Source organism: Alligator mississippiensis, chromosome 15 (assembly GCF_030867095.1).
Source record: "Alligator mississippiensis isolate rAllMis1 chromosome 15, rAllMis1, whole genome shotgun sequence".
Taxonomy (NCBI): domain Eukaryota; kingdom Metazoa; phylum Chordata; order Crocodylia; family Alligatoridae; genus Alligator; species Alligator mississippiensis.
Genome location: NC_081838.1, coordinates 8,999,785 through 9,023,566, shown reverse-complemented (window position 1 = coordinate 9,023,566; position 23,782 = coordinate 8,999,785). Strand labels below are relative to the sequence as shown.

The 23,782-nt window shown below is 58.8% G+C and overlaps 1 protein-coding gene across 2 annotated transcripts in view; it reads left to right on the top strand.

Moving 5' to 3' along the window:
• Window positions 1–23,125, top strand: part of COL2A1 (collagen type II alpha 1 chain) — a 42,678-nt gene extending 19,553 nt beyond the window's left edge. For both annotated transcript variants that reach the window (XM_014610052.3, XM_006273340.4), the window contains 35 exons: window positions 11–55; window positions 286–384; window positions 947–1,000; window positions 1,651–1,758; window positions 2,012–2,065; window positions 2,879–2,977; window positions 4,089–4,142; window positions 4,385–4,483; window positions 4,884–4,937; window positions 5,404–5,457; window positions 5,896–5,949; window positions 6,186–6,239; window positions 6,755–6,799; window positions 7,365–7,463; window positions 7,847–7,954; window positions 8,376–8,429; window positions 9,235–9,288; window positions 9,681–9,734; window positions 10,146–10,199; window positions 10,333–10,440; window positions 10,983–11,036; window positions 11,358–11,411; window positions 12,066–12,227; window positions 12,308–12,415; window positions 14,850–14,957; window positions 15,317–15,370; window positions 15,899–16,006; window positions 16,784–16,837; window positions 17,545–17,652; window positions 17,829–17,882; window positions 18,671–18,778; window positions 19,265–19,553; window positions 19,860–20,047; window positions 20,703–20,945; window positions 21,424–23,125. In XM_014610052.3, coding sequence (XP_014465538.1) covers window positions 11–55; window positions 286–384; window positions 947–1,000; window positions 1,651–1,758; window positions 2,012–2,065; window positions 2,879–2,977; window positions 4,089–4,142; window positions 4,385–4,483; window positions 4,884–4,937; window positions 5,404–5,457; window positions 5,896–5,949; window positions 6,186–6,239; window positions 6,755–6,799; window positions 7,365–7,463; window positions 7,847–7,954; window positions 8,376–8,429; window positions 9,235–9,288; window positions 9,681–9,734; window positions 10,146–10,199; window positions 10,333–10,440; window positions 10,983–11,036; window positions 11,358–11,411; window positions 12,066–12,227; window positions 12,308–12,415; window positions 14,850–14,957; window positions 15,317–15,370; window positions 15,899–16,006; window positions 16,784–16,837; window positions 17,545–17,652; window positions 17,829–17,882; window positions 18,671–18,778; window positions 19,265–19,553; window positions 19,860–20,047; window positions 20,703–20,945; window positions 21,424–21,570 — 3,243 coding nt within the window. In that variant the 3' untranslated portion in view covers window positions 21,571–23,125. The remainder of the gene's footprint in view (window positions 1–10; window positions 56–285; window positions 385–946; window positions 1,001–1,650; window positions 1,759–2,011; window positions 2,066–2,878; window positions 2,978–4,088; window positions 4,143–4,384; window positions 4,484–4,883; window positions 4,938–5,403; window positions 5,458–5,895; window positions 5,950–6,185; window positions 6,240–6,754; window positions 6,800–7,364; window positions 7,464–7,846; window positions 7,955–8,375; window positions 8,430–9,234; window positions 9,289–9,680; window positions 9,735–10,145; window positions 10,200–10,332; window positions 10,441–10,982; window positions 11,037–11,357; window positions 11,412–12,065; window positions 12,228–12,307; window positions 12,416–14,849; window positions 14,958–15,316; window positions 15,371–15,898; window positions 16,007–16,783; window positions 16,838–17,544; window positions 17,653–17,828; window positions 17,883–18,670; window positions 18,779–19,264; window positions 19,554–19,859; window positions 20,048–20,702; window positions 20,946–21,423) is intronic.
• The last annotated feature ends 657 nt before the right edge of the window (window positions 23,126–23,782 follow it).

The window sequence follows — 23,782 nt, the reverse complement described above, 5'->3', positions numbered from 1 at the left end:
TTGCTTTCAGGGGAACCCCGGGACCGACGGCATCCCCGGAGCGAAAGGATCGGCTGTGAGTACGCCTGGGCCGCAAGGGCCGGGGGGGCAGGATCTGGGGGTTGGGGGTGCAGGGAGCAGGGAAGAGGGTGGCAGCCTCTGGGCTCAGGTGGTTGGGGGGGGTCCCTCTCTGCCCAGGGGACATGGGCACACGGAGATGGGGGACCTGGTGGCAGAGTGTACGCAGTGGAGGACAGAGCAAAACCCTCCTGGCTCCTAAATCTCCTCTCCCTGTGCCACCGGCAGGGCGCTCCCGGGATCGCTGGTGCCCCTGGCTTCCCTGGACCCCGCGGGCCTCCCGGGCCTCAAGGAGCTACAGGACCTCTGGGTCCCAAAGGTCAAACGGTAAGAACCGGCCAGCCAGGCTCCTGGACAGACGGCTCCGCCCAGCAGCCCCAGCTCCTCCCCTTATAACAGACTCCACCCAGCAGTCCACTGACTCCGCCCCATTGCTGCAGATCCCCCTTCTAGCTCCTCCCCTCATCACAGACTCTGCCCCGCAGCCCAATGGCTCCACCTCCTCTTGCCAAAGACTCCACCCAACTACCTCCAACTCCTTCCCTGTGCTACAGACTCCGCCCAGCAGCCCACTGGCTCCACCCCCTTGCCAAAGGATCTGCTCAACAGCCCACTAGCTCCACCCCTTTGTTGAAGACTCCACTTAACCTTCCCTGGCTCCGCCCCCTTGCCATAGACTCCGCCCAACAACCCTGGCTCCTGGCTCTGCCCAGTGGTCCATGCCACCCATCCCTGGCTGTGGTCATGGCCCCCCATGCCCCGCGTGTGCCACTGCCCCTCTCCCAGGGACAACTGCTCCTCTGTCCATGGCTCCTGGATGTGCCGGTGCCATCCCCGGGGGCGATGGGCGAGGGTTCAGGGGCACTGAGTGTTTTCTCTTGCTTTGCAGGGTGAACCTGGCATCGCAGGCTTCAAGGGCGAACATGGCCCCAAAGGTGAAACGGTGAGTAGCCGAGCCCAGCCGGAGCCCTCTGCTCATCTGTGCCAGGTCCCGTTCCCAGATGGCCCAGGTTGCTCCTTGATACCCGGGCACCGAGGCCTCCCCCGGGCTGATGGGGAGCAGGGGGCAGCTCACATGCAGGCTGCGCTGACCCCACAGCCGGACCCAGCCCGGGCTGCAAGGAGCAAGGCGCTTGCAGGGACCCCCAGGTGTCCTGAGTCCCAGCTGCAGCCTGGAACCCCATGGCCAGGACCTTGTCCAGGATGGGGCCTTCCCAGGACAGCAAGAGCCTCTTTGCAGCTGCTAACGAGCCTGTTTCCCTGCCGAGCCCCTCTCCTGGCAGCCCGCATGGCCCCGGGCTGCACTGGGGGGGTGGGAAACAATAGCCCCTCTGTTGCCTTCCACCCAGCCTCCCGCTTCGCCCTGTCGAGAGCATGCCCCCATCGCCTCATTACCCAGCCTCAATGGCACGGCCGGGCTCAGAGCCTCTCAGGGCGATGGCTGGGAGCTGGCAGGGACACTGAGGCACCAATGCCACAGGGCACAGCCTGGGTTTCCTGGCTCCCAGGCAGTACCCTGCTCACCAGGGAGGCAGGGGTGGGGTGAGGGGGTGGATTGACCTAATGCTTGTTCTCCCCCGTGTCTCCCTTCAGGGCCCCGCGGGACCCCAGGGAGCTCCCGGCCCAGCTGGCGAGGAAGGCAAGAGAGGTGCCCGCGGTGAACCGGGTGCTGCTGGACCCCACGGGCCACCTGGAGAGAGAGTAAGTGACGGTGGCTCCTCCCCCCGGGGTCACCCCATGTGATAGCTACTGTCCCCATATGGCACAAGCCCTGCAGCTCTTAGCAGCACGGGGTCCTGGCTGGCTTGGTGCGACGACCACGACTGTGCAAGCTGCAGCCACGTGACTTCAGCTGTCACAGAGCACCCCGAGACATGGGCTGGGATGGGGGAGATCCCACCTTGGCCCCACGGCCTGGATGTCCCCCTGACCCCGGACCTTCTCTCCTCCCCAGGGTGCCCCTGGAAACCGTGGTTTCCCCGGTCAGGATGGTCTCGCTGGACCCAAGGTGAGTGGAGCGACTGGTCTGGAGCAGCGCACAGAGGCTGGGTGTGGGCTGGGGGAAGCTGCGGAGGAAAGGGGGCAACGGAGATGGCTCCAGACCCAGCCTGGGGGTTCGGTCCCATCTCCCCAAATGCCGCCCCCAGAGGTGTCTGTCTCCAGAACCACGTCAAAGCGGCCCCGATGTAGAGCAGTGATGCCCCCAGCCCCACTCTACCCTCCCTCAGCCCCCAGGCACCGCTTCCAGAGTCCCCGTCTTTCCAAGCATGCCTTGCTCTGGGTTTGGCATCACCATGTGGCTGCCCTGGCATGTTCCCTTTTGCAGCCTACCTTGTTTTCGGGGTCGGTGGGGAGGGGGTGGTTGGCTGCAGCCTCCGTCCCAAAAAAGAGCCACAGCTGCTGCAGTGGAGCCAGGCCCAGCAATACCAGTTATCCCCATTGTGGGCCATTGATGGGGGCTGGAGCGGGCCAGCTCAAGGGCCACTGGGGCCCAGCGAGGCTCTTCATGGGGGTTTATCCCAACACATGACACTGGGGCTGTATCGATGGACTCGGACCCCCCGGCTATGCCCACCACGGGTCTGTCCTTTGGGAGGAAGCCAGGGCTGAGTGCGAGCCTCCTCCATGGCTCAGGCCAAGGCTGTCCCCAGTCAACCCAGCCATGGGAGGCCAGGCTGGCACTATGCCCCCACACCCAGCCACTGGTGCCTTAGTCACACCAGCCCAATGGCCATCTCAGCTTGGGACTGGGAGTCAGTGGGGCTGGATCATGGCCCAGCCCTCACCAAGCTAACCAGCGCTTCCTTCCACCCCTGGATAGGGTGCCCCAGGCGAGCGTGGCCCCGCCGGCCTGGCCGGACCCAAGGGAGCTAATGGTGACCCCGGCCGTCCCGGAGAGCCTGGCCTGCCCGGCGCCAGGGTAAGTAGTGTTGGCGTTGCTCATGCTAATGGAAGGTCTCCTTGGCCAGGCTCAGGCTGAGTTCCCAGTGCTGAGAGGGTTAAGATGCTTGGTGGGGGGCACCCCCCAGTTTGCAGGGCATCTTGCTTGGTCCCATTGTAGTTTTCAATTACCGTATTGCGGTGAATAGAAGGTGCAGTGGCTGATGCCCAGGACATCGTCTGTGTAAAACTGGAGCTCAGAAGCCAGTAGAAAGCTCTTCTGACATGCCACAGAGACTCGGTCCGGGTCAGCGTGCTTGTGCTTGGCACATTCTTCCCTGCTGGCACTGAGGGTCAGAGGGGTTGGGTGCACCTCGATTGTGAAGGTGCCTTCTCTTCCAAGGAACGCGGTACGGCTGGAAGGAGCCAGGAGGCTGCTCTCAGCCTTGGGGGGCAACATAGGGTGGGGGGACTCCTGCAAAGGGTCACCCCTGGACCCGGCAAATCACCCCTGGATCCGTCTCCAGGCCCTGGTGCATGGGGGGCTGCCTCCCAGGGGAAGAGGAGGCTGTGTAAGAGCAGGAGCTGGTGTGCCCCAGGCTCATGGGTTCAAATCCTGCTCCCTCCCCAGTGGCTGGTCTTTCCGCTGTGCTGCCGTGCTGGACCCTCCCAGCAGCCTGCACCTCAGCAAGGAGCCCCAGGGGCTCGGAGCTGATACCATTGCTGTCCCTAACATGTGCTTGGGAGAGCACAGGGTATTTATTCCCTAGTATTCAGCTCCCCTGTGATACACTCCAAGAGCAACTATGGGCTTCCTCTGAGACCAACCCCCCCCCCCCCCCCCCCCAACCTTGTGCTGGGCATGGCGCCTGTCACCCTCTGCTCCACTGAGGTCCTTTATACAGGGGGGAAACTGAGGCACAGAGCCTATGGAGCAAAGCATAGACACAGAGCAGGAAAGTAGCCTTCCCCCAATCACGTGAAAGAGCTGGGAATAGAGCCCAGGAGCCCGGGTGCTCGTTTCCCCCCCATGGCAAGTAAAAGCCCAGGCTGGCCCAGCAGTTCGAGGGGGTGCTGTGAGCCCAGCTGAAGGCCTGAGCCAGGCACAAGCACCCCCAGTGCTTCCCTGACCTTCTGCCTCCTCCTTCCAGGGTCTCACTGGCCGTCCTGGTGATGCTGGTCCTCAAGGCAAAGTTGGCCCCACGGTAAGTGCTGCAAGTCCCTGGGTGGCGGGGCATGGGATGTGGGGAGGGGGGCGTGGATGTATCACTATACCTCTTTGGGGGCATTGGATGTTGGGGGGCTGGGTTAGGGGCGTGGTGGGGTTCAGGAGGCAGGGGGAGAGCAGAGCTCCTTGGGAGCAAGGATGGCAAAGGGGCTTCATGTGCTGGAGGCAGCGAGCAAGACCCAGCCTGCTGACTAACCAGTCCCCCGTGCCTCCCTACAGGGTGCCCCTGGCGAGGACGGCCGGCCTGGCCCCCCTGGCCCACAGGGTGCCCGTGGCCAGCCTGGCGTGATGGGCTTCCCTGGCCCCAAAGGCGCTAATGTAAGTATCCACTCCCTTGGGTAGCGCGAGCCAATGGGCAAAGCGAGCCACGCTGGTGGGGAGGGGAGAGCCCGGTGGGGGGGAGGCAGGGGGTGCTCACCTGGGTGACCTGCATGTCCCAACCCATTTAGTGCCATAAGGGCCCCGTGCACCCAAGCTATGGGCACCCCGAGTGGTGCCTGCCCAGGCCCTATGTAGATCTATGGGCTGCTGTCACAGGCCATTCACTGGGATGTCTGGCTCCAGCAGGACTGGGAGGAAGGGGAGGCTGTGGCAGAAATGCCCCCGTGCATCTAGATGCCTCGGCTCTGCCAACCCTGCTCCCCAGGGCCCAGCAGCAGCCTGCGCCTCCCAGAGCCATGCAGGCTTCACAAGCATCTCATCTTCTCTTCTCTCCTAGGGCGAGGCTGGCAAAGCTGGCGAGAAGGGGCTGCCTGGTGCCCCCGGCCTGAGGGTAAGTGGCTGTTATTCCCGGCCCCCTTGCACACACATCCCCTTCTGGTTTCCCTGGATCCTGGCCGGCAGCTGTTCTGGGGGTCCGGTCGCCCCAAGGTCCCATCCCTGGGATCACAGCAGGACTGGCCCGCAGGGAGGAAGCAGAGGGGCCAAAATACCTTGAAGTCACCTGGACCACCCGACAAACAGCCCTGTAGAGACAGTTCCCCCAGCAGCTCGGTGCAGTTAGCCCTCAGAGGGGAAACCGAGGCATAGACACTCACCCAGCCTCTTGCACACCAAGCTGGCACCTGAACTTGGCCCACTGGAGCAGGCTTCTGATTTGAAACAAGAGGCGGGCACTCAGAAGTGCCGTTGATCTGGGGGAGGGAATTGGCTGGGGTGGAGGATGGAGAGACAGGAGGATGGGGGGCAGCTGAAGGGCCGGGGAATGTGGATTTCATGGGAGTTTCTTTCCGTTCCAGGGTCTGCCTGGAAAGGACGGTGAGACAGGAGCCTCTGGTCCCCCTGGACCTGCCGTGAGTATCTGTCATCTCCTGAATCTGTCATCATAAGGAACATGGCAGCGAGGCTGGTGCCTGCAGCCAGGATGGGAGCCGGACCTGGGCAGAAGGGTTGCCCAGGCCCCTGCGGGTGGGAGGGACAGGGCTGCATGTCCTGTAGAGGTGCTGGGCTTGGACCCCCATCCTAGACCCTTCCCCAGGGCTCTCCCTCCCAGTGCCCTCATGCAGGCATGAGTTGGCTTGGCACCAGCCTGTGCCCATAGCAGGGGGAAGTTCTTGAGCAAAGTCCCCTAAAAAAGGCAGAAACTGGAGGGAAACACCTGCGCTGCCAGGGCATGGGTGCCTGGGTCCATGCCCCTGCCCCCACAGGCCTTGGCCCCCTACCAGCAGATACCAACCCCATCCCCTCCCAGTGTCAGTACCAGCCTCTCACCCTTCCCCTTCCCTTTGCAGGGGCCTGCAGGAGAGAGAGGCGAGCAAGGTGCTCCCGGGCCCTCCGGCTTCCAGGTGAGTCCCACTGTGGGTGTTAACCCTTGGCAGGTGGGGTGGGGTGGGGGCAGCCCTGCGTCCCAGCTCCAACCTCCCCGGGCCCATTGCACATCTCAGGTGCGGGCTCTATTGGCCACTGCAGACGTGGCCTGATCTCGTGCCGGGCACTGGAGCATCTCCCAGCCCAGAGGGAAGGGAGAGGCCTCAGCACCGATTGCAGCCCATGGCTCATGTCATTGCCTCCTTCCTTGCAGGGACTGCCCGGCCCCCCAGGCCCTCCCGGTGAAGGTGGCAAGCCCGGTGATCAGGTGAGCTTGTGTCCCTATGGTGGGTAAGTGGGACCCGGTACCTCCTGTTCTACCTGCTGCCAGCTGGCCTGTGCCTACGGGCTGTAGACCGAAGTCCTGGATGGGCTCAGATGCTGCCCCACGGTTGGGATCGGGTCTCTCCATGGCCTGGGGTCCCCTGGGTTGGGGTGGAGGTCTCCCCATTCAGCCAGGAGCACTGGGGTCAGTGAAGATGTCTGACTCAGGGCTCAGAGCAAAAGGGAGCTGACGAGTCCACCTGGATCCGGGCTCCAGGCAGGTGGAGCGAGGTGGCTTCTACAAGGCACCAGGCTCCACTGGGTCCCGTAGCTGCTGAATGCCGCTGGCCGGGTCCCCGTGCCCCTGAGGCCTAGCCAGCCTTCTGCTAGGCTGCTTGGGGCCTCCCCGCTGGGGTGAAGCCGGCATCAGCATCCCCTGCCCCGGGCCTGAGGCGAGCACCCGGCTGGGGCAGATGTCCCCATCCCTCCCGGTGTCTAACCACCTGTCTGTTCTTGCAGGGTGTCCCCGGAGAAGCTGGTACCCCCGGCCTGGTCGGCCCCAGAGTAAGTAGAGTTTCCCCCGCGCGGTCGGGCTCCGGGAGGGGGATATCAATGCCCCCCTCGCTCCTACATCAAGGGCACAAGAACTGCCATGGGCTGGGTCAGAGCCTAGGTCCATCTTGCCCAGTCTCCGGTGTCACACAGCGGCAGAGAGTGGAGGCTGGAAGGGAGTGACCTGGCTATGACCAAGGGGTTGCCCCCGGTCCTCTCTCCCTTGCAGCCTCCAGCATTGAAGGTCTAGGACATCCTGCTTCAGAGGCCCCTCGCTCCCCTGCTCCATAGCTCCTAATGCCCCTTTCCTCCAAGCATTAATTAATTTAACCATCCCCAGCTACAGGGAGGGCCAAAGGGCTCTGGCCTGTCACTGTGGGGGCTCCTCACTGTTTGGGGCACCCTGTGAAAGCCCTTCCCCACTTCTAGCTGGGTGATGCAGCCAGCTCTGGGGAGGAGCACAGCCACCCCCTGCTGCCACTGCTCTGCCCTGTGCCTCAAACCACCCTGTCCCTGGGGATCATCCCGGCTGGTCCCCAGTTTCAGCCTCCCACTAACAGCATCTCCTTCCTCCCAGGGTGAACGCGGCTTCCCAGGAGAACGGGGCTCCCCAGGCTCTCAAGGTCTGCAGGGCCCTCGTGGGCTCCCAGGCACGCCCGGCACGGATGGGCCCAAGGTAGGTGGCTGGCATAATGTGGTCGGGGGGGCTGTCTCCCTCCAGGGGCTGGTCCTGGAGAGACTGTGGGATGAGTGCTCATGTAGGGGATCTGGTCCTTGCTACCGCCTGGCAGGAGCCTGGCTGGGGGGAGGATAGAGGGGTCACACACCGTGCCCCACACAGGCAGCCCTGGCTCACCTGGCTGCAGCGGGGAGCTGGGGTCATCAAGTCCAACCCCTTGCAGGTTCCCTGCCTGCTCAGCCCCCCCGGTGCCTCCAGAATAGCCCTTGCAGAGAGCCAGCAGGGGTTGGGGGTCATGCCCCCCTTGCCCTTCCACATCCCCAGGCTGATAGAGGAGTGTCCTGGGCACTTGGTGACCTTACTGTGCTTCTCTGCTCCAGGGTGCAACCGGTCCAGGTGGCCCACAAGGTGCCCAGGGCCCACCTGGCCTGCAGGGGATGCCTGGAGAGAGAGGAGCAGCTGGCATCGCTGGACCAAAGGGAGACAGGGTGAGTAGTGCCCCTGGTGGGGGGCTGGGCACCCAGGGGCAGGCGCCGTGGCCAAGGCAGGGCATGGGGTGAGGCCACACCACTTACGTGATCTCAGTGCAGTGAGGCCGGTTTACGGCAATGAGGGCTTGGCCCTGGTGACTGTAATAGGATGACACCAGTTTGTACCCTCTGGAAATTTGCCATGGGAGGTCTAGCTGCTTGCAGAGGGCTCAGGGGTCACCAGCTCAGCTGCTTCCAAGGGGCTCTCGCTCCATCACATCAACAGAGAATATGAACAGGATAATTCCCTGCTGCAGACCTGGACCCTCTGCCAGACGAGCTATTTGCACCCTGCACCGCTGGTGCCAGGTCATTGCAGAGGGTAACTGGACTGACTGTATCGGCCTCTGGTTGATAACTTCTCCGTCTTCTTCCCCAGGGAGACATCGGTGAGAAAGGCCCTGAAGGTGCCCCTGGCAAAGATGGCTCACGAGTAAGTACGGGGGATTGGGTCCAAATGGGACAGACCCAGGACACTGGGTGGTGTGAGCAGGGGGGGCTGGGAAATACCCAACAGCAACAGGAGGGACAGGCGGAGAGCTGCAGCTGTGCGGTGGCGGGGCAGAGCACTACAGCCGGCAGGGAACAAACTGGCACAGGGTAGCAGGCAAGGTGTACTTGGGGGGTAGCGATTACTTAAGGGCAGTAGCAGCCTAGCAGGCAGAGCTGTGACAGTTGGACTGTAGCCGCGTTGTGCTCAGAGAGCTGCTACACTGACCTGATAGCGGGCAAACAGCAGGAGCAAGAGACTGCTGTAGTAATGCAACAGGCGGAAGGCCGGGAGTCCTGCTGCAGCATCAGACGACTGTTGCAGAGCCGGCTGCAGCTGTATTGGAGGCCAAAGCGTTCGGCAGTCAAGCCGTAGCAGGGTGGCAGGCAGAGGGAGGTAGCAGCTGGGCTCCAGGCTGTAGCAGTGTAGGAGTCAGACTGTAGCAAGCAGACAGCTGTAGCACTGTAGGAGTCAAGCTACAGCAACACAACAGTCTGCAGGGCTGCAGGAGGAGGCGGCTGGAGCAGTAGACAGCAGTGGCAGCTCAACTGTAGCAGGCTGGGAGCTGTAGGGGTGTTGTCGGCGGTAGCAGGCAGAGAGCTGTAGCAGTCAGGCTGTAATGGTGTAGTCACCGGAGACCTACCGCACCATAGTAATAGCAGGGAGCTGGTGGAGGGCTGTGGCCGGTGGGTGGGGGTTACACCAGGTCCCTCTCATGTGTCCTCACTCCCTCGCCTCTCTCCCCCAGGGTCTGACAGGTCCCATCGGTCCCCCCGGCCCTTCAGGTTCCAACGGCGAGAAGGTGAGAACCCAGGGGCTCCAGGGTAGAGGCAAACACTGGGGGAGTGGGCGGAGCTTCAGGGGAGAGGGCGGGGCCTCTGATGAAGTAGGGGGAGCTTGTGCATGGGAGCAGGGCTTCGTTTTGGGGAGCAGCTGGGGGCATGGAAGGGGGTGGGCGGTGGGAGCTGGGGGTGGAAGGGATTTGGGAGCTGGGTCTTGGAGCTGTGGGAGAGGTCTATAGGCGGAGCTCAGGATCTGGGTGGGGCTTGGGGAGTGGGAGGAGCATAGGGCGATGTGGGTGTGTGCAGGGGGCGTTTTCCTCTCCCTTTGTGTGTGTGGGGGGCAGAGGGCACTGCCCAGGGGTGCCCCTTATGCCCTGCTGCCCCTCACCTCTCTCCCTTCCTCCCTTTTCAGGGCGAGTTGGGTCCCCCGGGCCCCTCCGGTGCTGCAGGTGCCCGCGGTGCCCCGGTGAGTGCGACGCCAGGAGCTTTCTTGGTGGGATCCAGCTGGCCTGTGCAGCCCCTGGGGTTTGTCCCAGAGCCGAGGAGCTTGGACAGCCCCCGCCGACAATGCTGGGGTCCCCGGGCTGGTCTGGGGGTTGCTCGCAGACCTCAGGGTAGGGGGTGGTCTCAGGGATGGCTGGGGGGTCTCCTGGCTCCCTTGTGCTGCCGTTGTCTTTCTGATGGTGGTGCCAGGCCTGGGGAGGTTGCCCCCAGCATGGAGAAAGGCGATGTTCAGACATCAAGCAGTCACACCTTTGCCTTCCCTGGTGGCTGAGGGGCTGGGGTCCCATCTAGTGGCCCCATGGGTGGTAGGGGGGTGCTGTGGGCTGTGTGGGCACCAGGTTGTTTCCTCCTGACCCTGTCTGTTCCCTTGCAGGGTGAGCGTGGTGAGCCCGGTGCTCCTGGCCCTGCTGGATTCGCTGGACCCCCTGTAAGTACAGCCACCTCCGTGGCACCCAGCGCCCTCCTCTGCCTACGGGAGCGCGGGGTGCATGGCCCGTCCTCCTGCGGCTGTGGAGCCTCTCCTCACCACGGGCCCCCTTCCTCTCTCCTCCCCCACACAGGGTGCCGATGGCCAGCCCGGCGCAAAGGGTGAGCAAGGAGAATCCGGTCAGAAGGGTGACGCCGGTGCCCCAGGTCCACAGGGTCCATCTGGTGCTCCTGGCCCACAGGTGGGTAACGCGGGTGCATTCGTGGTCTCCGCGGGTGTGGCGGGTGCTGGGGTAGGCAGGTCCTGAGCTTCTGGAAGCAGCTGGGGGGACACGGAAAGACTTTGCAGTGACAGATGGGGTCAGGACAGAGTCCTGGGGGGGCTCCCCTGGGCCTGGCATGAGACCCCGGAGTCTGGGTCTGGATCTGGTTCTGACCCTACCTGGGATCAAAACCCAGTCTCTGGGCCTGGCCTGATGCCCACGTCCCCGCTGGGGGAGCCAGCCCCTGGCCTGTGATGGGGCTGGGTGCTCTGAGCTGTATTGGCTTCCCCCACTTCTCCCCACAGGCCTGGTCTGAGGGGGCAGGAGACCAGCAGGGTGGGACGTTGTACTGGTGCACCCAGTTCTCCAGCAAGAGGGGGCCGGGCACTGCAAGGGCAGAGATGGGCAGGAGAAAGAGGGTCTCAATGCAGCCGTTGCAGCCAGATCAGACTGCTCGTGGGGGAGCCATCTGGTCCCAGGCCAGACAGGAGCTAACCTGCTTCCCCTTCTTTCCTCCCCAGGGTCCAACTGGTGTGACAGGTCCTAAAGGAGGTCGCGGTGCCCAGGGTCCCCCTGTAAGTACCACCGGGATCCGTCAGCACTTTGGAGAGGGGCAGCCTGGCCTGACTCCGTGTTGGGGCTGTTGATGGAGACACCGGTGTCACCACAGCCCAGGCCAGGGCACTGGGCACATGCTGGGGACACCCTTTCCTCAACCCAGTCTCAGCCCATTAAGTTGCACTCGACGTGCCCGAGGAGGCGGTCGGGCTGGACCCTGGCCAGCTGGCTCTTGCTGATCCACACGGTGCTGCCGGGAGTGGGGGCCCGTATTCTCATCCCCAAACACCACGACCCATGTGTCGGCTAACACGTCTCTGTCTCCTCTCTTTGTCTAGGGAGCCACTGGATTTCCCGGGGCTGCCGGACGAGTCGGACCACCCGGCCCGAACGTAAGTGCACGGGCTTGCTGGGGAGATACAACCTCTGCGGGACCCCGGGGCTGCCATCTCGGGAGCACGTGCCAACCTCTCTCCATTGGGGATGGTACATTCCTGGGGAGGGCAGATATACCCATCGCCGTCCATTGACACAGCTCTTGCCAAGAGAAGCTGGGCTAAATGGGCCCACTGGTCTGAGCCAGGCAGCTGTTCCTAGCTCCTGGGTTGGTTTCCATGTTGGGAAAATGAAGGAGAATGGAATTGAGGCCCGGGAGCAGTTCCCAGCGAATGCATGGGGGGTCCCAACATCTTGTGCATTGTAGTAAATGTGGAGGCAACCGTGGGATCTTTAGCCCCAAACCTACAGCTCTGCAGCTGCCATAATTGGTGCACGGGTCATTTGTTGCCTACACCGCAGGGACTGTGGGGTCCATCTAAGCCCATGTGAAATGCCCCCCAGGGGCTTCTTGGCTTGCTCTTTGATTCCTAGAGGGACCAGGCTCAGTCTGAAGGCTGGCACTTGCACAGAGATGGGTGGCGAGGGGGGTCCATGGCTTGTCCTCTGTCCTCTGGGGATGGAGCAGGAGGTGGAGCAAGGGGAGGTGGAACCAGTGAGCAAAGCGGGGTGTCCCCCCAACCTCACTACACCCCATGTTTCTCTTCCAGGGTAACCCAGGCCCCCCTGGCCCGCCTGGCGCTTCTGGCAAAGATGGTCCCAAGGGTGCCCGTGGTGATGCAGGTCCATCTGGTCGTGCTGGTGACCCTGGTCTCCAAGGTCCTGCTGGTCCCCCCGGCGAGAAGGGCGAGTCCGGTGATGACGGTGCTCCTGTAAGTGTTCCCGCGGGCCCTGCTTAATGCCATGGACCATCTCCTCGGCTTGGGTCTCACCTTCCACCCCTGTCTTCCAGGGTCCTGATGGTCCCCCCGGTCCTCAAGGCTTGGCAGGGCAGCGAGGTATTGTGGGTCTTCCTGGCCAGCGTGGTGAGAGAGGTTTCCCCGGCCTGCCTGGGCCTTCGGTAAGTAACTTCTTCCTATCTCCAGGCAGGATGAGCCATGCCCCATCCCCATACTCCCAGAGTCTTGGCCCAAGTTCCTCCACAGAGAGGGAATGAGGCAGAGGAACGAAGACAGTCTTGGGTAGCAGCAGATCGGTGGGTCTTGAGCTGCAACAGGCAACACTGTTGAGTTGTCCCCTCCGTCTAGCCAGGGGGAAAGGGGTAAGGCTGGTCACAGCATCCCCTAAACAGTGGATGTTGGCAGAGGACGAGCTGCTGAGGATGGCGTGGGTAGAGGAGGAAGTTGGTGGGCGAATCTGGGTGTTGTGGAGCTTGGAGCAGGAGTACGCAGAGCCCATAGGTTACTTCGGCAAATGGAGATGAGAACTGCACTTGTGTAGACAGACTTCCTCAGCTCCTGCCCCCACAGCTGCTAGTCACAAGCTCTGCTGAGGTGTCCATGGGGTTTCTAACCTTCCAGAAAACCCCAGGTAGACTTATTCAGGTGGACTTCTGCAGCTCCCTTGCTTGTCCACGGCTAGGCTATAAGCCATCTGAGCCCATCCTCATTGCTAGAGCCCACCAGCTCCAGGGTGCATCTGCAGCGGTCTCATCTTCCTGCGCCTAGGCTCTGTGTCCTTTCACAGTTGGGCTTTTCTCTGTAGCTGTAGGGGACAGGACTAGGAGCAATGACCTCAAGCTTCAGCGGGGGAAGTTGAGGTTGGAGATGTGGAGGCACTTTCTGATTATGAGGCTAGTCGAGCATTGGAAGAGGCTGCCTAGAGAAGCAGGGGAATCTCCAACCTTGGAAGTTTTCAAGAGCAGCATGGACAGACATTTGGCTGGGATGATTTAGTCAAGGATGCATTAGTAGGAGCGTTGTTAGCAGATCAAGGGAAGTGATCTTTCCCTTCTATTCGGTGCTGGTGAGGCCACATCTGGAGTCCGGTTTTGCGTCCCCCACTACAAAAAGGATGTGGACACATTGGAGAGAGTCCAACAGAGGGAAGTGAAAATGGTTCAGGGGCTGAGGCACAGGACTTGTGAGGAGAGGCTGAGGGAACCGGGCTTATTTAGTCTGGAGAAGAGGGGGGGATTTAATAGTAGCCTTCAGTTCCTTGAAGAGGGGTTGCAAAGAGGATGAAGCTGGGCTGTTCTCAGTGGTGGCAGGTGACAGAACAAGGAGCAATGGGCTCACATTGCAGCAAGGGAGGTTTAGGTTGGATATTAGGGAAAACTTTCTCATGAGGAGGGTGGTGAAGCACTGGAACAAGCTCCCCAGAGAGGTGGTGGCATCTCCATCCTTGGAGGTTTTTAAGACCCAGCTAGACAAAGCCTTGGCTGGGATGATCTAGTTGGGGCCGGTCCTGCTTTGAGCAGGGGCTTGGACTAGATGTGACCTCATCAGGTCCTTTCCAGCTCAATTTTCCTGTGATCCTAAGATGCTCATAGGTTGCTTGCACAACATTCAGCATTGGCCCAGAGCGGGTTGTGTTACGGAGCCCGTTTCACTCGGGGGTCACTGGATTGTTTCAAGCAGGTGCACCACGGGGAGAGCTGCTTGCGTGGCAGAGCTCGCAGGTCTGTTGGGTGTTGTGAGCCCTGAGCTTCCAGCCTGGGGGATGAGGACCTCCACAGACCCATCTGCGAGCCCTTTGCCAAGACTTGAGGGGCACTGATGTGTGGCTGGACCTTTGTCCAAGGCTGGATTTCACTTGGCCGGTGGGTCCAGACCTCTGTAGATTTTCCAACCCCCTCAGAAGCTCTGGAGATGCTCTACACGCATCGACCCTGCACCCCTTGAGCACAGAGGTCCCGTTTGAGGACTCATGCCCTTCGAGGCCTGGGTCTTGTTTTTGTCTGAAAGTCTGAGTTTTTGTGGCAGAAGCTGAACAAAGATTTGATTTTTCTTTTTTGTGGGCTCTGGATTATTTGTTGAAAAGTCACAATTTTCAGTAGAAAACAGACACCTTCAGCAATGAGTTTGTTGCATCCAAGACCCTCATCTAGTGCGGGAAAATGTTTTCAAGGGACAGTTTCCTGCCAGTTGTACCCAGTCCATCCCTGCACACAAGGTCCTTATAGCATTTTTGGAATCCCTTGGCCAATGTGACTCCTGGTTGGCACGACAGACCTGGCCACTATTTTGTGTTGCCTGTTTCATAAGTGCCTGGTGTGGCCACCTTGGATTTGGCAAAACCATTCTCCTTGCCCTGGAGATATCAGCTGGCAGCTTTTGGGCAGGAAGGAGCTGCATGTCTTGACACAAACCCTGCCAGTATTGAGGGACTGACCCCTCTGTTGCGATGAGTCAGAAAAGAGGATAGTTCAGTCTGGGCCGTAGGAAGGAGAGTGTCTAAGAGGGGAGCTGTGCGGGAAGTGGCTGTGCACAAAAGACCCCGTATCACACGGGGAGTTAACCTTTCGCAGCTTGACTCATGTCTCTGTCTTGTAGGGTGAGCCCGGTAAACAAGGAGCTCCTGGATCTTCCGGTGACCGAGGTCCGCCTGGTCCCGTGGGTCCCCCTGGTCTGACCGGTCCTCCTGGTGAAACTGGACGTGAGGTAAGCAACAAAACTGGCCCCAGCACTGGCATTTTGGAAGCAGGCTGAAGGCAAAAGCCAAGCTAGGGATGACATGGTCACCGGTGGAGCTCTCAGCCTCATCCCATTCCAGCCTGAGAAGTGAATATCGTGGACCCCAGACCCAGCATGACATGGGAAGGACTAGGAATTGGGCACCACTAAGTCCAGTGCCCCGAGGACAGCCCAGTTTCCAGTTCTTTTTCCTGGGAAGCTTTTGCTTGGCCAGTGAGAGCCTGTGACCAGCTGCTTTGCCCAGCCCACCATGTCCCACTTTGTGTCTGGAGACGGCTCCATGGAGATAGCTAACATCTCTGACCACCTCTTCTGCTCGTTCCCAGGGCAGCCCTGGATCTGATGGTCCCCCAGGCCGAGACGGTGCAGCTGGAGTGAAGGTGAGTTCAGCAAAGGGAGGTTTCCCTCTCCAGTGCGGAGGTACCGGTTGCTCTTCTCCGAATGTTGCCCCCACCCTGAGTCAGGGCACCCATGGCTGGGGAGTCTCATTGGGTGCCATCAGATCTCCCACTACTGTTTCTCCAAGCTCCAAAGCAGGTCAGACAGGTTGTCCCTTTCCAGTTTGGCCACATACCATGGGCATCATATCCTGGGCAAGCTGCATCAGGGAACTACTCCTGTGTTGGCACAGACGTTCACCTGTGCCTGGCAGGAGTGAGCCACTACCTTCCCTCCAATCCCAAGCAGCTCTAGGACGTTTTCAGCTTCCCGAAGGCTGTCCCTGCCCCATCCACGCCATCCCAGGGTGCTTGCCATTTGCACACCCCATCCAGGCAAAGGGCAGAGGCTCCCTCTGGACCCAGATAGAAGAAGCAGTAGTGCCACCTTGGGCAGGCAGAGCCACTTCCCTGGGCAGAGTACAGGTCAGGGAGGGGCTGGGCCTTTATAACCACGTCTGTCTCTGGCAGGGTGATCGTGGTGAAACAGGTGCCGTTGGCGGTCCTGGTGCTCCTGGCGCTCCTGGTGCTCCAGGTCCCGTCGGTCCAACTGGCAAACAAGGAGACAGAGGAGAAGCAGTAAGTACCTGGCATCTCTCACCCCAAACTGAGGTCCTCCCTAGCACCAGAGAGAGCAGAGCATCATGGCAAGGGCTCATGTTCTCACTGGGGACCATCTGGAAGCCAGCATGGGCACTGTCTACTCAGAAGGACCCTCTCCAGTGCAATCAGTGCTTGAGTACTCAGGAGCCCTGTGTCTAGTACAGTGTGGGCATTGAGTACTTGAAAGTCCTGCCCAGAGTAGGGGGAAGGCTCTGCATTTTGAAGCGGTGCCATCCAGGCAACAAGGTCTTGGCTTGTCTTGCTGGGGCACGAGAATTTTGCAGAGCAGATGCTCTGGATACAGGTATGGAAAGGAACTGCTGGACTTCTCATTTGGATGAGAGCAGGGGAAGTCGTTGCAGGGCAGGCAGGCCGAAGGTCAATGCATCTTGTGGGCGATGGAGGTGTTCTCGTCCCATTAGGGAATGCTTGCAATAGCCTGTGATTGATGCAGCCAAGCAGAAGAGCTCTGGTAGCACCTGAAGCATCCTTTCTACCAGCTGCAGAAGCAAGAGAGTATTTAGGCTAATGAGGGGGGCAATTGCCATTTCCCCAGGCAGACAGAGAGGGAGGGGATTGACCTCTGCCATCTAGCCATCGGTCCCAGGGCTGGGGTGCAAGCCACTCTGGTAGATGCCCACGTTCATGTACCATGAGAATGAACTGGGCGCTCAAACCCTGTGGCACGTTACAGCAGGAGCCCTCCTCCGCTGGGCACAGCTTCTCACCATTAACCCTCTTCTCTCTCCCCAGGGTGCTCAAGGTCCTATGGGCCCCTCTGGTCCCGCTGGCGCCCGGGGCATGCCGGTGAGTAGTCCATACCAGATGTACATGCCCGCTGCCCAGAGCAGCAAAATGACCTCAGCGCTGGGTGATGCCTGCAGCCCAAGCAGGCGCTTAGTGCCTCTGCATCTCAGGCTGCTACATGCCTGGGGGAGGCACAGGCTGGGCACCCCTGGCCATTAGAGGCACGGGGCTGGCTTCAGCTTGGAAGGCACACGTGCCTGCTGGGAGTGGGGTAATGCGGGGTGGGCTCTGCGTGGTGCTTTGTACAGTGACTGCAGTGCGGTACAGGGGCTTGCGTTGTTGCACGACCACATTGAACCCACCTGTGCACTGCAGCGTGGGGCAGGGTGGACCTCACTGTGTGCTCAGCAAGGCCTTGAGCACACATCCATCATGCCCTGTGGCATGTTGAGCACGTGTGCGTCACGTCTTGTGGCATGTTGAACGTGTGTGTGTGTTATGCCCTGTGCCATATTCAGTGTCTGCATGTCATGCCTGGCAGCATGTTGAAGGTGTGTACCTCATGCCTCAAGCATGATGAACGTGTGTTTGTCATGCCCTCTGGCATGTTGAATGTGCACGTCATGCCCTGTGCTGTGTTGCAGTGGGCGTCATTGTAGCACACCCTCCTGTGTGCTGCGTGAGGCCCCGTGTTGCATGCTCAGCTGCACTAGGGTCCGCACTGTGATCCCTCCTGCTGACAGCTCCTCTCCCTTCCTCCCTTCCAGGGTCCTCAAGGTCCTCGCGGTGACAAGGGTGAAGCCGGAGAGGCTGGTGAAAGAGGGCTGAAGGGTCATCGCGGCTTCACCGGCCTGCAGGGCCTGCCTGGACCCCCTGTAAGCACATCGTCCTCCTCCTGGGCAAGCCCCTGGCAGGGCTGGGGGCTGTTCCCAGCTGGGCAGGGCCATAGGGTGTCCCCTATTGCTGCCCCTGCCTGGCTTTGGGGGGCCGGGTCCCCAAGGGAAGCCCTGCACATGCTGAGCTCTGAACTGTGGCTTTGCTTTCTCCCCAGGGTCCTTCTGGAGACCAAGGTGCTACTGGCCCCGGCGGCCCTGCTGGGCCCAGGGTAAGTCCAGGTCCGGGCATGGGGTGCAGTGGTTGGGGCAGGGGGAGCGGGGTTTGCTGTTCTGGGTAAAAGGCCTGAAGAGCAGCAAGGTGCAGAGCAGGGCATCGCTCTCTTTCTCACAAACATGCGCACACGGTCACACACACACGTATAGTGTATCTCATACACATACATACAGGCTCTCTCACACATGCACGCACCCACCCACCACCTACCACACACGCAAACCACCCCCCACCACACACACACACACACACACACACACAGGCCCAGCTCTGTCTTCGGTAAGAAGCCTCCACAGTCTTCAGGGACAGGCCATTTGGTTTCTGATAGGACCAGCTGGTTCCTGCCTTCCCCCCGCAGAGCAGAGCCCAGGTGTAAGCCAACAGCAGACGGGGAAAGTGGCTGCTGGGCTTCTGCTCCCCGTTCTGGGATAGCCGAGGAGGTCTGAGCAGCTGCGTGTAGTGTAGCAAGCTCTGTGCACATGGATGTGAGCGCATCTGTCTAGCAGATGGGACTAGAATCACTACTGTGTGTGTCATGCCCCCTATACCGCTAACATCTGAGGGTCTCTCTTACCCCATGGGGAATCTCCAGTAGGTGTTAGCCAGGTCAGAGATCACCCCTAAGCTTGGAGGGGGTCGCGGTACGCAGCAGGGGCCAGGCACAAAGTCCAGGGATTTGTGATGCTCTTAATTAGCCGGCTGTGTCGTTAGCACAGGGAGCTCCTGTTTGCCTCACACCGCCTGCTTGGCCTGACTCTCACCCCTGCGCTGTGACTTTCCTAGGGTCCTGCCGGCCCTGTCGGCCCCTCTGGCAAAGATGGCTCCAACGGCATGCCCGGCCCCATCGGTCCTCCCGGCCCTCGTGGGCGTAGCGGTGAACCCGGTCCTGCTGTAAGTACCCGGCTCCTAGCAGAGCTGCCAGCCCCTGGCGCGGGGCTGGAGGGACTTGGGCACCACCCCCAGCTGCAGGGTCAGCCCTTGGACCCTCTGGGAGCGCTCACTCGGACACTTCCTCCATTGCCCCAGCACCCCCAGTTGCTCCATCACCACCCTCCACCCCAGGGAGTCTCTTCGCCAGCTGCCCCACTGTCCCACTGAGCAATGTTGGCCCAGTCCACCCCTGTTCCCATCGGCCTCCACTGTCAGGGGCTCCACTTCCCTGCAGCTCTGTTACCCGAGTCCACCCCTTGCAGACCCCCCAACACCTTTGTGGCTCTCTCATTTTCAACCTCCAGGATCCAGTCATTGTCCTATGTCCCATTTATCTCACCGTGGCCTTATCTGCCCCCGAGAAAGGGAGAGGTGGGATGGGATGGCAGGGGGCGAATGTCAGCCACACTAGGTCAGAGTCCTAAACCTCTCCTCTCCCCAACCCAGGGTCCTCCTGGAAACCCTGGCCCCCCTGGCCCTCCTGGCCCCCCGGGCACCGGTATCGACATGTCAGCCTTCGCCGGCCTGGGCCAGGCCGAGAAGGGCCCCGACCCCATCCGGTACATGCGCGCGGACCAGGCCTCGACTGGTCTGCGGCAGCACGACGCTGAGGTGGACGCCACGCTGAAGGCCCTCAACAACCAGATCGAGAGCATCCGCAGCCCCGAGGGCTCCAAGAAGAACCCAGCCCGCACCTGCCGCGACCTCAAGCTCTGCCACCCTGACTGGAAGAGCGGTGAGTGCCAGGCGCTGCGCCATGGGCTGGGCTCAGGTGCCTCTGGCAATGCTGCTCCTGCCCTGTAACATCCCAGTGCTGCTCCAGTCCTGCCCACCTCCTGCTGCAGAGCCCTGTCTTGCCCCTATGCCAGCCCTAAGAGTTTGCAAGACCCCTCTCTCCAGCTTCCTCTCCCCAGAAGATTTCTGCTAGTGCACTGCAGTCCTGACAGCCACTCCCTGGGGTCACCCGCTGCACAGCCCTGCAGCTGCTTTACCCCCTTTTTGCGCCCGAAGCTCCAAGGTCTGTGTGTCTCCCACCCTGCAGGTGACTACTGGATCGACCCGAACCAGGGCTGCACCTTGGATGCCATTAAAGTTTTCTGTAACATGGACACTGGTGAGACCTGCGTCTACCCCAACCCTGCCAGCATCCCCCAGAAGAACTGGTGGACCAGCAAGACCAAGGAGAAGAAACACATCTGGTTTGGAGAGACCATCAATGGGGGCTTCCACGTAAGTCGCCACACTTCAGCATGCCCAGCCAGCCTGTCATGGTCGAGGAGGGGTGGGGTGGTCTTGCTGAAGGGCTGGGATGGGAGGAGGATGCCTTTTCGTTGTGGTGCCTGAACTTTCCTAAGTGACTGGGGACTTTCAAAGACCCAGCTTGAGACCACTTTGAGGCGCCAGTTCTGAAAACACAGGCTCCAGGTTGGAGCTGGGCGACATTTCCTGTTAGCCTGCATGGAAATTTCCACTGAAATTTCATCCCTATCCCACTCCCCCACCTGCAAAGGGGGGCAAAAGTTTCCTTGAAACATCAGCATCTCTCATATATGGATGCAAACAGATATCCTGGAATGGGAAGGGGATGCGATTTGTCTCCCCGGTGGTAGGGAGAGCAGCATATTCATCTACCTGACAGTTGTCTGTCTCGTTTAAGTTAACTGTGCTAATGTGAGGATGAGAACGGCAATCAGATATGTAGATATTCTAAGCTCTTGAGCATAAGGGCTCCAGCTTTCATGGGAGCCCAAGTGAGTTAGACACCTGAACAGCCTTCATCACAAGTTTAAGGCCTGAGATGAATTATCTTCCATAACCTTCTCTGCCTTCACAGCCGACACTTCAGCTAACGCGGCTCTAATCCTTTCATCTTGCCCCCTTCCAGTTCAGCTATGGTGACGACAACCTGGCTCCCAACACGGCCAACATCCAGATGACCTTCCTGCGGCTCCTGTCCACTGAAGGCTCCCAGAACATCACCTACCACTGCAAGAACAGCATCGCCTACATGGACGAGGCCTCCGGCAACCTGAAGAAAGCCATCCTGATCCAGGGCTCCAACGACGTCGAGATCCGGGCAGAGGGCAACAGCAGGTTCACGTACAGTGCCTTGGAGGACGGCTGCACGGTAAGTGGACGGGAGTGACCGACGCTTGGGGTTTGCATAACAGGACGCCTGCAAGGCCATGCACCAGTGTGCTTCACTGAGCATTAAATAGTGAGCCCAAGAAGTCTCACTCGCACTACTTCATCCATGGAGAAACTGAGGCACAGCGATTTAGGGCTAAATCTTCCTTGCCAGGAATAGAGAGTCGATTCCCAGGAGTTCACCTTAAGATTTTTTTAAAGGGACCCTGCCACTTTGTGTGTTGCTGTATTATCTACAGCCACTATCTGTGATTGGGGCCCTATTAAGGAGGGCGCGGGGCACAGACACACAGTAAGATGTAGTCCTTGCTGCAGTCCTGAAGAGACGAGACATAGGAAGGGGAAACCGAGGCACACATCCACGGTGCTCTGTCATCCGAGCCACAACATAGGATGGGCAGCCGGTTTTGAGTGGCAGCATCCAGTAATTCCCACTTTCTGCCTTCCTCTTTTCCCAGAAACACACCGGCAAATGGGGCAAGACAGTCATCGAATACCGATCACAGAAGACCTCGCGCCTGCCCATCGTTGACATTGCTCCTATGGACATTGGTGGAGCCAATCAGGAATTTGGTGTTGACATCGGTCCAGTCTGCTTCTTGTAAAAAAAAAAAGAGAGGAAAAGAATCGGTGTGTTTTTTTTTTAAATCCAGTCCAATACCATAAAGCAGCCCCCCCAAGGACCTGAGTACTTTCCAATCACTTGTACGACTTCTGCACTGAGTGGCTGAAACAACCCCCAACTCCCATCCATCCACACACTTGCACGTTGGGCAGACTGCAGAATAAAACCATGGTGTTATTTATTTATTGTCTTCCTGGAAGACCTATTGTTTAGGTCAGGTGGAGATGGGAATCTAACTGGCAGGTATGAAGGCCCCTTCCCACAAAACAGACATCCCAAGTAAGATACAGGTATAAATAATCCCGCTCCCCTCCCCTCCCTTCCCCGTGTATATCTTCAGCAGGAGTGCTATGTATAATACAACAACAACAAAAATGGTGCTATTCTTGTAAAACACGTCTGTATTTTTTAACATCAATTGATATATAAAAAAAAAAAAAACTTTGTTGGAAAGTACAAGTCGATCTGAGCTTTGTTTGATTTTTTTGTCTTGGCCTTTGTCTTCCTTCTCCATTTGAGAACTTGTTATTTGACTGCTTTCCCTCCCCCCCATGACTAAAATAAAGGAAGTTTTAGGGTCAAATCTCAAGCTTTCCTGGTTTTAAGCTACCTCACACTAAAAAAAAAAAAAAAAATTAAAAAGGAAAAAAAATTGAAACACATCTTGAAGCGACAGGAGCAGAAAACACAGGCGCCTTGAGATTTCTAGGAAGGGAATCATGATTTCCATGCCAGCCGCTCCTCCCCGCCGGCGCGGTAACAGGCCTGATCGAGGTACTGCTGGGTCTTCGCTCACTTGCTCTCTCTCTTCTGTGGCTGACATAGTTGGAATAATTAAGGAGGATGAGCCAGGTAGTAATGCAAGGTTGGGGGCAGGGTGGAGGTTGGAGATCAAGCACAAGAGCTGCTCTGTGTGGCATCTCATCTTCCCCAAGTCTTATGAATTGATATGTCAACGGCTGGAGGGCGCCCGAGATGCACAGGAAACCTTTGGCAAGAGGAAAGACTTGGGTGACAGCCGCTCAAAGTTTTTCCTAACATTTCCTTTCCAAAACTAGGCAAGTGAATTGACCCCTAAACCTCTCTAACTCTATCCCCGGCCTCTTCAGGATCCTTGTAAGACTGGAGGGGAAATGGGGGAAGAGGAACCCACCCGCAAACAAGGAAGCTGTACTAGTTTGTATATGTAAAATAGGGTTTAAAAAAAAATTTTGATCGCACGATCCTGATTCGAAGTGTGGGAGAATTTGTAGCCACTACACATACCCCCCGACTTTCTGTGAAAGACCTCTGGCCCTTCTCTTGGCCCCCCCCAAACAGACACTCATTTTTCCGCACTAAAGGTAGAATGCTTTTCCTATTAAAGAAAAAAAAAATTAAAAAGACACCTTTGTGGAATTTGTTTGATTTGTATTCATTTCCACCCTTGGATGTAATCGTTGTTGAATGTCTTATCGTATCTGGGCGATTTGATGAGGAAGCGAAACGACACAAATAAAACTTTTAATTAAAAAAACAAACAAACCAGAAACCAACCAGAACGGCTCAGTTCCTGATTTAAGCATTAAAAATAACCCATCTGTCTTCTAAAAGCAACTGCAAATTGGAGGTGGGGGTGGGCAGGGGAAAAAAAAAGAATCTGTTGATTTAGTTTTAAACTACCTTGCAAAGTTAATCTTAATTAATCCAATGTAGATGCGTGCTTAAACTTTGGTGGGAGCACTTTACTGGAGGGTGTTGCCGTGGTTCTGCAAGTCCTGTTCAGGGGTGGCATTTTGCTTCAAGCCCCAGCTGGCAAAGGCAAGTGATTAGAGGGGAGAATCTCGGTTTCCATTTTGAAGAAGAAACGCTGTACTGGAGACGGCGCTCTGTGCTGTCAGGAAGCACGTTCCCAGTTCGAGGGTGATTTGGCCTCAGAACAGGGGAATCTATCCCTGGAGCTACAGAGACATACACTTGACTGAGATGGTTTAAGTCTTGAATGAGCCTGCCTTGGGGAGGGAAGGGGGGGGGGTGCTGGACTAGATGAGACCTCACAAGGTCCCTGCCAGCCCTTCTATACTGTGAATTTAGGCGCAGAGAAAAGGATTCAAACTAGTTAAGTAAGATTTTTTTTTTTTTTTAAATCATGATTTTCATAACCGTGATTCACAATGCTGCACTGACTAGGGCTGCAACTAGTCTGCTTAACT